Raw genomic sequence first — 13,829 nt, forward strand, 5'->3', positions numbered from 1 at the left:
ATATGGGTACCCAAATATGACGTCATCATAAGGCGGTCCTGAGCAAAATCTTCAGCTTGCATTGCAAGAAGCATTACGAACTGACTGAGACCCTATCGTGGTATCAATTCAATGATGGCTGTGTGTCGATTTATGCCGAAAATCCTTAGGTTTGTATGGTTTGTGTAATATAAACTATCATTTTTCTGACTAATATTAATAATAAAATCCATTCCAAAAATCCTTCGTGCTCTTATTTTAGCAAGTTTGTACGGGTTGGTTGTTTAATTTGCAATGTTAATTGTTATCATCTGATCTTATTATAATTAAAACTTCCAATTAAATCAACATTATAACAAAAAATATGAATATGAATTGATGCCCGGCGTTATAAAAAAAAAAAGTAAAGTTGTCTTTATTGAAGTTTGATTTGAAGTGCACAATTTTTTGTTCCAGGTCGAGGAGCCAAATTTTATTACACGCTAAAATAAATTGATTATAATATTCAGGTATTCAGCAGATAAATTTATCCAAAAAGAAAAGTATTTATTCAATTTCGGAGGTTTTCGATCACTCGACTAAATTGGCTTTTTTTTCATCCTAAATTATGATTCCATTGACAATAATTATAATCCCATATTCTGTTATTTCTTATTAAAAGTATACCAGGGCCCAATATCAAGGCTCTTCTTACCGTAGTAAGCACAGAATCGGCGCTTACGGAAGCAGGGAATTATGTGTGCTTATGTACGGCAAGCGTATTCACTATTTCACGAGTAGCGGCGATTTTAGACGGAAAAGTTTCCGTATGGCGCCACCACTTTTTCATTCGATATGAAATAATATAGTATCTAATTTACCTCAATGAGATATCCCTTTTTGTAAAAATGAGTGAAAAGGTGGTGGCGCCATACGGAAAGTTATCCTTTTAGACTTCTGCGCTTGCGTACTCCACGTTAATGGGCATTCTAAGGCTAGCGCAGAAATTCGGCGCTTGCAGATAAGCAGGGAATTGGATCGTAAGAGCAGAATTCGGCAGTAAGCAGAGCAAAGAAATTGAGCCCAGTACATTTCATAGGGTAAACCTTAGTTCTAGTTTACGTTAATACGAGAACCTCTCGTTACGTTTTTGTTGGTTTACTCAGCAGGATCCACAAGTTTCTTGGCAGAAAGGTAATAAATTAGTTTTAAGGATGGTTGATTAAATCATTACATAATGCTCCATCTTCCCGACAGTTGGGAGGTTGGAAGGTTCTGATTTTAACATCGTACTACTAACTACGTAAACCAGGGTAAAATAAATGTAATTTTTCAGATTTTTAAAGGGAAATAAAGTCTAAAATTCATAAATATTAAATGGCCTGACTTAGTCGCATTCAATCGGTCTTTGCAACTATTTCTGAGTCAATTGCATTGCTTTAGTTTTGATGGTCTATCATGTTGCTTGGTCATTCCCACGGATAACTTTCCGTATGGCCACTACTTTTTTACTCATTTTTACAAAAAGGGATATCTCATTGAGGTAAATAGTCTTAGATACTATGTTGTTTATTATATCGAAGCAGGTTCTTAAGATTGGTATGTAGATGTTTCACGAGCCTCAAAGTGTTTTAGTTGCACGATTCAGGAACACCCTGGGGTTAACCCTTACCCCTACTTTGGAGCAGGGGTGGCTTTTCCCTGGGGTATGCCCATTTGTCGGAGGGGGGGGGGGCAGACCTAGGGTAAACCGATCATAATGTGACAAGGGTGTCCGCAATTCCCTCTGAGAAGCCCCGGTGAATGTGAAAAGGGTTTAATATGAGGGGTGTGCCTTTAAAAAGCCTTGGACAAGTCTAGCATTTACCTCAAATCAAATGAGGTATACATTTGATACCATGGAGAGCAAAGGGCAAAATCATTGTTCAAAAATTACAGAAAGACTGATAACAAAAAACGTCTACAATATCTGTAGTCATTGTATCAGTATACTGATAGTTAGCTCACTTGTGTATTCATGGTTATTACAAATCAATGCAGAAAAGGTAAGGTAACAGATTGGTTTTTGTCAATGTAATGCTGAATTATAGGCCAAATTATCATTAATAAAAAGTTACATGGAGGCCTAAGTCGCCTGTAAAAGTTTCAGCTGAATACCTTATTTACTTAGCCGGAACCTATGGAAATGTCCTGAACCATTCTCAATGCTTTCTTTTATCATCATGACAGTGGTCATTGCCTTGGTGCCCTTGAAATGCTCCAGTAGAAATTTCCTCATAGGGATAGGGTACCCTTTGCTAAGGAGAAAATGCCTTGGTGCCCTTGCCCTTTCAAAAAAGAAGCATACAGAACTGTAGTTCTTATGGAAATGTCCTGAACCATTCTCAATGCTTTCTCTTATCATCAGACTTGGGAGCCTACATCGGATATCCCTGGTGCCGAGACAGTGCCTTCATAGAGGAGCAGTGATGGGCGTGTCTGACGCAGACTTTACATCCGCTAAGGACAGAGTGGGCACCCTCTCGGAGGACCCCGGAAATGAGGTCAAATTGAAGATGTATGCACTCTTTAAACAGGTAATAAAAGGCGGCAATGTGTAGGGAGCAGTTTTGGCAAGCAATTTTGCAAAGCAAAAATATTTAGACTGAACATGTTTAGGGCACACTGAATGCTAATTTAAGTAGCAAATCCTGATTTTTTAGTAGCAACTGATACATTTTGTGTAACAATGTTAACTTTATGGAATTTTGGCTTGTACCCAGTTTCTGCTTAGTAAGATTTTTCTGTGTTTAGCAAGAATGATTCATTATTATATGTGTTATTATCATTGATTCTTTCATTGTTTTGCTTTGCACAGAGTACAGTGGGAAAGTGCAATGCCCCCAAGCCAGGCGCGTTTGACTTTGTCGGCAAAGCCAAGTGGAGTGCATGGAACGAGTTAGGCAATATCACTCAGGTGAAGTATGGTTTGACGTTTTGAGAAGTTACATACAGATTGAAGACTTGATGATAGCAAACTATGCCAGCTTGCAGTATCCCCAATCAAAGTACACAGTCAACCCCCCTACTGTTTGACCACTCGACATAGTCACTGTGGTTTTGAGAGATGGGCAAACTATGCAAACCTTCATAGACCTTTTCGCAAATACTCGGGCCAGACTCGGGCGTGCGCATAAACCTTGGAATCAGGTGCATTGTGGTTTAGCTGATGATCAAAATTTGATCCATAGCTATCCCACAATGCACCACACTCAACAGTTTGCACTTGCGCAATGGTATTTGCGAAAAGGTCTATGGTGAATGCATCTACAAAGTACACAGTCGACCCTCCTACTGTCTGACCAGTCAATCTCATCCAATGTAGTTTTTAATAGTTGATAAACTATGCCAATCTACAAATGTTCATTATGTGGTAAATACCACTACACAATACACAGTCAACCCTTCTACTGTTTGACCATTCAATATCGCCCACTGTGGTTTTAAATAATACATATAAACTATACCAACTGACTTTATGATATGATGCCGTCAATGCATACTACACAATACACAGTCAACCCTCCTACTGTCTGACCAATTATTGATTTGCTGGAGGTTAGAAACGTCCAGTAACTTTTGCTCAGTGCAGCCTGGTAGTTGACAATTCAAAATGGAACTAAATTATTTGTTGGGGGTTAGCAACAAAACTTAACAATCTCTTCACTTCTTTCAATTGACTCACAGGATGACGCAAAACAGAAGTACGTTGATATGGTCAACGATTTGGTAGCTAAGGATTCCAAAGCCTCGGCAGCAGCTGCTGCTGAACAGTCAAATGCCACGCCTAGTGGGTATGAAAACCTTGTCGTTACCGTGGAGAAGGGCGTGTGTAAAATCATGATGAACAGACCAAAGAAGAAGAATGCAATCAACAGAGAGGTCTGTAGTCCATTATATTGATATTTTATTGATAACGATTCAGAGGATGCATCCCACAAACGACACTTAAGGGGAAATTATTATCAACAAGTTTTCTCTCATCATTTGTGCGCTAACGAAATACCGGTACCAGTTAAAGCCATTATACACTTTTGGTAAACAGTATTGTCCAAGTCCCACACTTCGTGTGTCACAACTTTTATATAAAACAACAAACCTGTGAAAATTTAGGCTCAATCGGTCATCGGAGTCGGGAGAAAATAACGGGAAAACCCACTCTTGTTTCCGCGCGTTTTCGCCGTGTAACGACATGTGTTTAAAATAAATCCGTAATTCTCGCTAACGAGAATTTATATTGTTTTACCGTTTTCTTAAAAAGTAAAGCATTTCATGGACTAATATTTCAAGAGAAGTCTTTCACCATTACCTTCTGTAAACCCTGTAAATTATTTGTAAATCTGTGAACTTTTTTTTTTTTTCTGTACCGAAAGGGTCCAATGGCTTTAAACAACACAAACCCAAGTAAAGCACTTTACATCCAATGGCTTTTTCTCAGCCTAAATTTTCCAAGCTGAATTACGGTTGATGTTTATGAACGCACGGAGCAACTTCAGGAGGTTCCCTTGAGGTTGTGGCCAGTATAAGAGACAGGATTCCCTTCAAAGTAATATGTTTTGGATACTTTATCACTCTTAAAACTTTTGAACCTAGAAATGGTTTGTGTCCACTTGTGAATGCTGCGGCCAGGGATCCGATTGGTACCCGCTGTCACCTCACTAAAGGTGGATGAATTGCTATGAAAATACTGTGAACATTTGTTGTTGTTTTTCGCAGTACTAAGACACTGTAGTTAGGTGAAAATATTTTCAAGTGACTTTTATTGTAGTTTTCTTTTGCGCCTGTAGTATGCATCATTGACAAAACCAATCAATGACCCAACCTTAAAGACACTGGACACTATTGGTAATTGTCAAAGACCAGTCTTCTCACTTTGTGTGTCTCAACATGTGCATAAAATAACAAACCTGTGAAAACTTGAGCTCAATTGGTCGTCGAAGTTGCAAGATAACAGTGTAAGAAAAAAACACCATTGTCACACGACTTTGTGACTTTTATTTCAAGACCTTAAATTCTAATTCTGAGGTCTCGACCGTCTCGAAATCAAATTTCTGGAAAATGACTTCTTTCTCGAAAACTACTTTACTTCAGAGGTAGCCGTTTCTCAGAATGTTTTATACTATCATTGCCCATTACCAAGTAGTAATGTTTTATCCATTAATTAGTGTCCACTGCCTTGAAAGCAAGTCATGAAAAGTAGGTCAGTAAAATGATGAAGATTTTGTGCAATACGTATGAAGTTAACAATGCTGTAATTTGCTTGAATTAAACTAAAAACGATTCTTTACAAACTGTTTCAGACGTATGAAGAAATCATAAAAGCTTTGGAATCAGCAGGAGCAGATGCTAATGTTGTACTAGCTGTTCTCACTGGTAAGCCTTCAAACTGTGTCTTGCTAGTCAGTCAAGGGTATTGGACTTAAGGCCAGGGTCCAATTTCATGGCTCTGCTTCCCGAAAGCAGGGCAAAATTTCATGAAGCTGTTTAGCAGAAAATTCTGCTTAGCCTTTGCTTAGCAAGAAAAAGGGTGGGGTACCATTCACAGCAATGGTAAATGTATGATATTTGTAAGTCCAGAATATTAATAATAATAATAATAATAACCAGTTTTTTATAGCGCGTTTTACACCTCAGGGCATCTCAAAGCGCTTCCGACATTATTACCCTAGGTCACTGAGCCTTAAATCATTTCCTTAACCATCTCAAATCCCTGGGGAGTATACTGCCTGTGTGACAATTATATGCGCTACTCGGCTGAACCAATCACAAGAACCATCTCTGCCCTCACAGGTACCCATTTACCCCTGGGTGGAGGGAAGCATCAGAGCTTGAGTTCGGTGCTCTTATCCACTCGGCCATGACACCCCATATTGTCTTTTTTGCATAACACTTTGCTGAACACTCAACCGTCGAAGCAACGGTTTTGTAACTAATCAATCAATCAATCAATCAATCAATCAAAAAACATTTATTTCCACATTCACATGACTAGTTATTCATTCAGATATGAGATATAAACAGTGGATTATTTCTTTAATAATTGGTAGGTGCTGGAGACTTCTACTCTGCCGGTAATGACCTCAATAATTTCATGACCGTCACTCCAGAAACAAAGGTGCAGGCAGCAAAGGAGGGAGCAGTGCTTCTAGAGTAAGTTTGATTTTAGAGGTAGGGTGGGGGGTTGCAGAGAGGTCGGTCGGGGGGGGGGGGGGGGGGGGGGGGTGATGATGTGAGCCTGTGACATGGAAGACTCTCGTTTGTTAATTGTCAAAGACCAGTAATCTCACTTGATGTACCCTATTGCTACAGGCCTGAAGTCTTTTAATATTTCAGTGAGAAATTACCACTTTCTCAAAAACTGCGTTACTTAAAGGGAAGGTACACGTTTGGTAGTTACTCAAAATAAATATTAACTTAAAAACTGACTTGGTAAGGAGCATTGGAAAGCTGTTGATGGTATAAAACATTGTGGGAAATGACTCCCTCTGAAGTAACTTAGTTTTTAGGAAAGAGGTAATTTCTCACTAAAATAACAAAAGACTTCTAGCTAGAAGTCTTATATTCTTAGCTGAAAGCACACAAATTCGTCCAACAAGGGTGTTTTTTCTTTCATCATTTCCTCGCAACTTCGATGACTAATTGAGCCCAAATTTTCACAGGCTTGTTATTTTATGGTTATGATGGTATACACCAAGTGAGAAGACTGGTCTTTGGCAATTACCAAACGTGTACCGTCCCTTTAAGAGGGAGTCATTTCTCACAATGTTTTTATGCTACCGACAGCTCTCCATTGCTCGTTACCAAGTAGTTTGTATGCTAAAAATATTTTGAGTGTTTACCAATACTGTCCAGTGCCATTAAAATGACCTGCTTTACTTTTATCTTTTTCTTGTGAGCACTGAGCCACTTTCCTAACAATGTAACTCCACCTTTTGAAAATAAGGAATACATTTCCTGTTTTGCTTTGCAGAAGGTTTGTAGCTGCCTTTATTGACTTCCCCAAACCACTCCTAGCTGCTGTTAACGGACCCGCAGTAGGCATACCAGTAACAACCCTTGGGTTATGTGACATCGTCTTCGCTTCAGACAGGGTAAGGATTTAAATGATGGAGAAATGGCAGGAGACGCTCTTCCAAACAAAGTCTAACCGTAGGGTGCCATGGTCAAGTTGTTAGGAGCATCAAATTAAAGTTCTAGTGGTTTAGTCACCTCGGTGTTGGTTTGAATCCCGGTCCTTGAGCAAGATGCTTTACTATAACTGCTTCTCTCCACCCAGGGGTATAAATGGGTTCCTGTTGATATTGTGCATGGAAGCCACTGGAGCACCTCGGCAGCTCGGGCTGATACTCCCCACGGAGCTGAGAAAGATTACAGGCCCAATGACCAGGTCACTAATGTAAAGCGCAGTTACCAGGTCACTAATGTAAAGCACAGTGACCAGGTCACTAATGTAAAGCGCAATGACCAGGTCACTAATGTAAAGCGCAGTGACCAGGTCACTAATGTAAAGCGCAGTGACCAGGTCACTAATGTAAAGCGCAGTGACCAGGTCACTAATGTAAAGCGCAGTGACCAGGTCACTAATGTAAAGCGCAGTGACCAGGTCACTAATGTAAAGCGCAGTGACCAGGTCACTAATGTAAAGCGCAGTGACCAGGTCACTAATGTAAAGCGCAGTGACCAGGTCACTAATGTAAAGCGCAGTGACCAGGTCACTAATGTAAAGCGCAGTGACCAGGTCACTAATGTAAAGCGCAGTGACCAGGTCACTAATGTAAAGCGCAGTGACCAGGTCACTAATGTAAAGCGCATTGATAGGGTCTCCTGACGATGACTAGAAATGTTGAGACCAATTCAGATCAGAACTGACTCCGCGGCAGTACAGTTAATTACAATCCTATAAGCTAAAGTAGTAGTCCAGTCTTTTTTCTATACCATCCGCCCTGGTAATAGTTAAAAAAGCAGGACAGTTCTTTTCATATCTGAGAAGTCTCCCGAACCTCCGATTATCTACTCCGCGGCAGTAGAATGAAGCAAGACAGTTCTCTAAGAACAACTCTACCTGGCAAGTAGATACACACATGGTGTTACCGCAAACCAAATATACATCTCATAGATATTGCTATTCTTAAATGGGCTTTATAATATAAAAACTAGCTTTTATTATTATTTATTGTTCAACCTCCTGCAAATAAGGATGATAAGCCTCCCACACTATTATTATTATTATTTGATGTCAATATTCTTGTCCTGTATTTTTGATCATGAAAAAATCCCGATACTTGGTTAAAATGCTTTGATTGTTTATTTGTTTTTCTTTTGTCCTGTATTTTTTATCATGAAAAAATCCCAACACTTGGTTAAAATGCTTTGATTTTTTATTTGTTTTTCTTTTGTCTTACAGGCAACATTCCATACGCCATTTGCATCTTTAGGCCAGTCACCAGAGGGGTGCTCCTCCTATATCTTTCCCAAGATAATGGGACAAGCCAAGGTACAAAATATATGTCACGGCCAGGTGTTCATAAAATAACACTTCCTTTTAATTTTGGTTAATTCCTGCTTTGCCTAGCGCCCCCTATGTTCTCATTTGTATTTCCCGCCGTAAGCGTCATTCTTAAATTGGCTGAACTATCATCAACATCTCTGTTCATCCAATTTACAGGTATGATTCTTATTAATTTTATTACATCTTAATGCATTATTTTTAAACTTTCAAGTCTTACCTATTTATCAATAGAATGCATGGGAATTGATTGTTTCTTTAAATCATCCTACTCGGGACCATCCTTACTTGTTGCATGTCATTCCTCAGAATTTTATTTTCTGGTTTAAGGATTTTTCATTGATCCCCCTGCCATAGCCTTATAGTCTTTTGATTTCATTGAGAGGGAAGAAAGACATTATTATTATTATTATTTATTCGACCAATACAAGTTACAACAATCAAGTTACAAAAGCACAAGACAGAACATTAACAGAAAAACAATTTAAAAAAAGCAAGAAATAAGGAAAATAAATACAGAATTAAATAAAAGAATAAATAAGGTTAAATAAAATAAAATTAACTTAAAGAAATTCCTTGAAAAAGAATACAAAAGCAAAAAATAAACACAATAAGGGGGTGGCTGAGGGCAGAGCATGCAGGAGGAAAACAAAACCAAATGGGAACGACAGCCAGAAGGGATAGAAAACAATGACAAATCATGCGGGTCAGGGGTAACAAAAGTAAGCCAAACTATAGAAAGGTTTGCGGTAACACTATGTAATGACTAGATAGTCATTACATGGTGTTACCACAAACCTTTCTATATCGTATTTCCACCATGCAAAGTTTCAAGTCCTACTTAAACCAAACTACTGTTGCTCAGAAGCATGCTGCCCCATAGTCCATGTTCTGTAAGCAATCCTCTAGATTTCTGTTCCAGGGGACAGGATGTAGAGCCATTGGTCATGTATGTTGTGTCATGCGCCCACACTCATGGCTAAGAGAAGGGAGTTGCCCTCGTGTTTCTGGTAGTCGTTGCTGAGTGCACTGGGAAAATGAGAAAATTGTTCATTAATTAATCTGTTTTCTAAAGCTTTCAACCATGTGTACATGTTAGTCAGCCGTTATTGTACGCAATGAAATGTTCCTACTTTTTTTCTTGGACCTAGTACATGTACCATGCCTGTTAAAATGTGCTACATAAAACGGTCCCAAAATTCATTAAAGGCAGTGGACACTATTGATAATTGTCAAAGACCAGTCTTCTCACTTGATGTATCTAAACATATGCATATAATAACAAACCTGTGAAAATTTGAGCTCAATTGGTCGTCCAAGTTGCAAGATATGAGTGAAAGAAAAATAACCCTTGTCACACGAAGTTGTGTGCGTTTAGATGGTTGATTTCGAGACCTCAAGTTCTAAATCTGAGGTCTTGAAGTCAAATTTGTGTAAAATTATTTCTTTCTCAAAATCTATGGCACTTTAGAGGGAGCTGTTTCACACAATGTTTTATACCATCGACCTCTCCCCATTACTCGTCACCAAGAAAAGTTTTATGGCAATAATTATTTTGAGTAATTACCAATTATGCACTGCCTTTAAAAAAAACTTTGAAACCTGCCGTAAAAGTCTCCTTAAAAATTCTCTCTTTTTGCAAGTGCCTCGAGCACCGTTTTTGGGTATACATGTGCTGTGTAATAAGATTCCAATATTGATACTATTATTGTAAATACAAAGCCCCCAAGACATGCAAGCCATCTTTCAGGATTTTGCACATACGTCAAATCTCATGTTATCTCATATCTGTAAGGTAATCTCATTTCTGTTATGTAGGCCAACGAGGTTCTTTTGTTTGGACGCAAGCTGACGGCTCAAGAAGCTTTTGACCGGGGTCTGGTGACAGAAATCTTCCCAGACGCTTCTTTCCAAGAAGATCTTCAGAAGAAGTTGGACCAATATGCACAGCTACCAAGACAGGTGTGTAACATTCACTATTTCTTTGTTTAAAGGCAGTGGACACTATTGGTAATTACTCAAACTAATTATTATCATAAACCTTTCTTGATTACGAGTAATGGGAAGAGGTTGATAGTATGAAACAGTGTGAGAAACAGCTCCTCCCTCTGAAGTGACGTAGTTTTTGAGAAAGAGGTAATTTTCCACGAATTTGATTTCGAAACCTCAGATTTAGAATTTGAGGTCTCGCGTTCAACCATCTGAAAGCACGGTGCGACAAGGGTGTTTTTTCTTTCATTAATATCTCGCAACTTCGACCACCGATTGAGCTCAAATTTTCACAGGTTTGTAATTTTATGCACATGTTGAGCTACACCAAGAGAGAAGACTGGTCTTTGACAATTACCAATAGTGTCCACTGTGTTTTATGTTTAACCCCTAATCATTTAAATACCATTCATAAATACCTCAGACAGTTTCGCTATTCCTATTGGTGGAGAGCGTGTCACATCATGGGTGTGTTAACCTTTGTTTATGACCAGTAAAAAGTGTTGAAACATGGGCGTGACACGTGAGTTTGCACCTGTGCTTATAAGACAGTTTCTTCATTCCTATTGAACGAGAGCAACGGTCGAGACAGTTGTGCCACATCACGCTATACGCGTGACGCGCACAGCATCACAGGCCTTGACTGGGCCTTACCATTTCATAGCTGGAGGGGTGTTGTGTTGAAATGAATCATTGACAAATTATAATTGTTTGCATTTATTTTACTTTTTGACCATAAGTGTTGATGTTTTTTGACCAAAAAGGTATTTATGAATGGGAATCAAAGTGTGTTGAATCGGTTTTCAACTAGTTGTTTAAACCCGCCGAGGCCTGGTTCTTGATAATTTACCTCGACTTCGTCTCGGTAAAATTATCAAGAACCAGACCTTGTTTGGTTTAAACCACTAGTTGAAAACCTCTTCACCACTTATTGATTCCCTTAGTTAAAACTCCCAGAGGACCAGTCCGAAATCGGTATAAGTGGTTTCGTTTGTAGCCACGTGTTATTATCCATCATATTTAACTACATTGCTTTTTATTAACTTTGGTTTTACCAATATCCACGTACCCCGATGTGTGTTGGCACTGTATTGTACTGCGTGTTGTACTTTGCTGAGCTCTGTAAAAGCAATAAGTGACAGGCATTTGACTCGGGTCGGACTTGAACACAAGACCTTTGCAATTCTAGAGCAGTGTCTTACCAACTAGACCACCGAGATTGCCTGGTAGCTAGAGGCAGTTCAAATCCTTTATTTTAGCAGGGAGTACCGCACCGATTTAATTGATGAAAAATTTGCATTTGGGATAAAGAATCTTAATTTTGGTTTTACACATACACCGATGTGTGTTAGCACTGTATACTCAGTACTTTCCCTTTGCTTTTTGTTTCACTTCTTGCAGTCGTTGCGAATTTCCAAGACACTTGTTCGCAGCATTGAACGAGAGAAGCTCCACCAAGTCAACAAGGAAGAGTGTGAAGTCTTAACCGAAAGGTGGACATCGGACGAGTGCCTAGAAGCCATTCTGAATTACTTCTCTAGTAAATCAAAGCTTTAACCACCCACCATTCAAGGCACTGTAAATATTGTTTGTCAGTGTAAAAAATATTTACTTCGTTTTGGCTTTAACGACCCAACGAGCCATTATTACACTTTCGGTACAGAAAAAAAAAAAGTAAAAAAATTTCCAAATAATTTACAGGGTTTACAGAAGGTAATAGTGAAAGACTTCTCTTGCAGTAATATTCCATGAAATGCTTTACTTTTTGAGGAAACATTAAAACAATATCAATTCTCGATAGCAAGAATTACGGATTTATTTGAAACACATGTCATGACGCGGCGAAACGTGCGGAAACACTAGTGGGTTTTCCCGTTATTTTCTCCTGACTCCGATGACCGATTGAGCCTAAATTTTCACAGGTTTGTTATTTTATATACAAGTTGTGATATACGAAGTGTGGGACTTGGACAATGCTGTTTACCGAACGTGTATAATGGCTTTAAGTCACTGGACAGACCTGGGTCCAATTTCATAGAGCTGCTAAGCATAAAATTTTGCTTAGCATGAAATGTTTGCCTTGATAAAAACAGGATTTCCCAACCAAATTTCTACGTGATTTTCAAGATAACCATACAACAGCTGATTACAGTAACTAGGAAATGCAACAAAATGGAAATTTGGTTGGTAATCCTGTTTTTACAGAGGAAGAAATTTTATGCTAAGCAAATTTTCGTGCTTAGCGGCTCTATGAAATTGGGCCCTGTTGTTGTCCATGTAAAATCATTGAAATCCACTACATACCACTTACAAGACTTGTGAGTTTGAAAACTTTACAACTCTTGTGTCTAGCTAGTTGAGCTTTCTCCGATGGCCATACATACATGTAATGGCACGAAGACAATAACATTAAAGCCATTGGACACTCGGTAAACTGTATTGTCCAAAGGCCCACACTTTGTGTATCACAACTTATATATTAAATAGTATACCTGTGAAAACATCGGTTATCGGAGTCGGGAGAAAATAAGGGGAAAACGTCATTATATGTCTTTAAAATAAATCCATAATTCTTGATACATCGAGAATTGACAACTGTTTTAAAGTTTTAATTGTTTTAAAGTTTTTGTCAAAAAGTAAGGCTTTTCATGGAATAATATTTCAAGAGAAGTCTTTCACCATTACAGTCAAATGACTGGGTTAAATTTAAAAAATAATTGACTAGAGCAGGATTCAAGTTCTTCTCTAGTCAATTGTTTTTTTTCCCCCAGGAAACTTGGAGTGTAATGTTACCTTTAAAGGAGCTTGACTGAGGTCATGAAACTTGGAATGAGAAACGTTATTTTAAATTTGCTCAAATGAATTATTTAATTGTGGTTCGGTTGACATGAATAATAAATTTCTATTTACTGTTATTAAAGTAAAAAATATAATAAATGTATTGCATACTGTGTTCATTTGATGCCTCATTTGTTGGAATGTCTTAATTTCACTCGAATTCAATCAGACAAACAAAGAATCTAAAACCCTTGTTATTTTTTAGGGAGCATATTTTGATAAGGCCAACATTACTCTGTCCTTGCGTCCTTGCTAAATGAAATTAGTAAGTCATCTAGGTGGATTTTAATACAACATACTTTTTAAAAACTCAAGTTTCATGCAGATGTTCTCAAGTCAGTTGCTTCTTTATGTAACAATTTTACACACTGTTTAAAGATCCATTCATTCTTAGACCCATTTGGTTGACGCCTTCTGTAGGGACGCGCATGCCATTGAAACTATTTAATGGAGAAGCTATTATCACCAATGTAAACAGTGCCCTCTGTTGACGGGTATA

The 13,829-nt window shown here is 38.4% G+C and overlaps 1 protein-coding gene across 1 annotated transcript; it reads left to right on the forward strand.

Annotated features, from left to right (window-relative positions):
- Positions 1 to 48: 48 nt before the first annotated feature.
- Positions 49 to 12,166, forward strand: LOC117289726 (enoyl-CoA delta isomerase 2, mitochondrial-like). Its single transcript, XM_033770983.1, has 10 exons — positions 49 to 149; positions 2,366 to 2,534; positions 2,816 to 2,914; positions 3,685 to 3,879; positions 5,298 to 5,370; positions 6,045 to 6,147; positions 6,968 to 7,088; positions 8,402 to 8,491; positions 10,322 to 10,465; positions 11,894 to 12,166. Exons 1-10 carry the CDS (start codon positions 112 to 114, stop codon positions 12,047 to 12,049), a joined length of 1,188 nt encoding a protein of 395 aa, XP_033626874.1. The 5' UTR covers positions 49 to 111; the 3' UTR covers positions 12,050 to 12,166.
- Positions 12,167 to 13,829: the final 1,663 nt, after the last annotated feature.

The sequence above is a fragment of the Asterias rubens genome, chromosome 4, assembly GCF_902459465.1.
Source record: "Asterias rubens chromosome 4, eAstRub1.3, whole genome shotgun sequence".
NCBI lineage: Eukaryota > Metazoa > Echinodermata > Asteroidea > Forcipulatida > Asteriidae > Asterias > Asterias rubens.

Coding starts and splice junctions, on each gene's coding strand:
- LOC117289726 (XM_033770983.1), top strand. CDS start 112: ATGATGGCTGTGTGTCGATTTATGCCGAAAATCCTTAG. Junction 5,371..6,044: donor TGTACTAGCTGTTCTCACTG/GTAAGCCTTCAA, acceptor AATAATTGGTAG/GTGCTGGAGACTTCTACTCT. Junction 6,148..6,967: donor GAGGGAGCAGTGCTTCTAGA/GTAAGTTTGATT, acceptor TTTGCTTTGCAG/AAGGTTTGTAGCTGCCTTTA.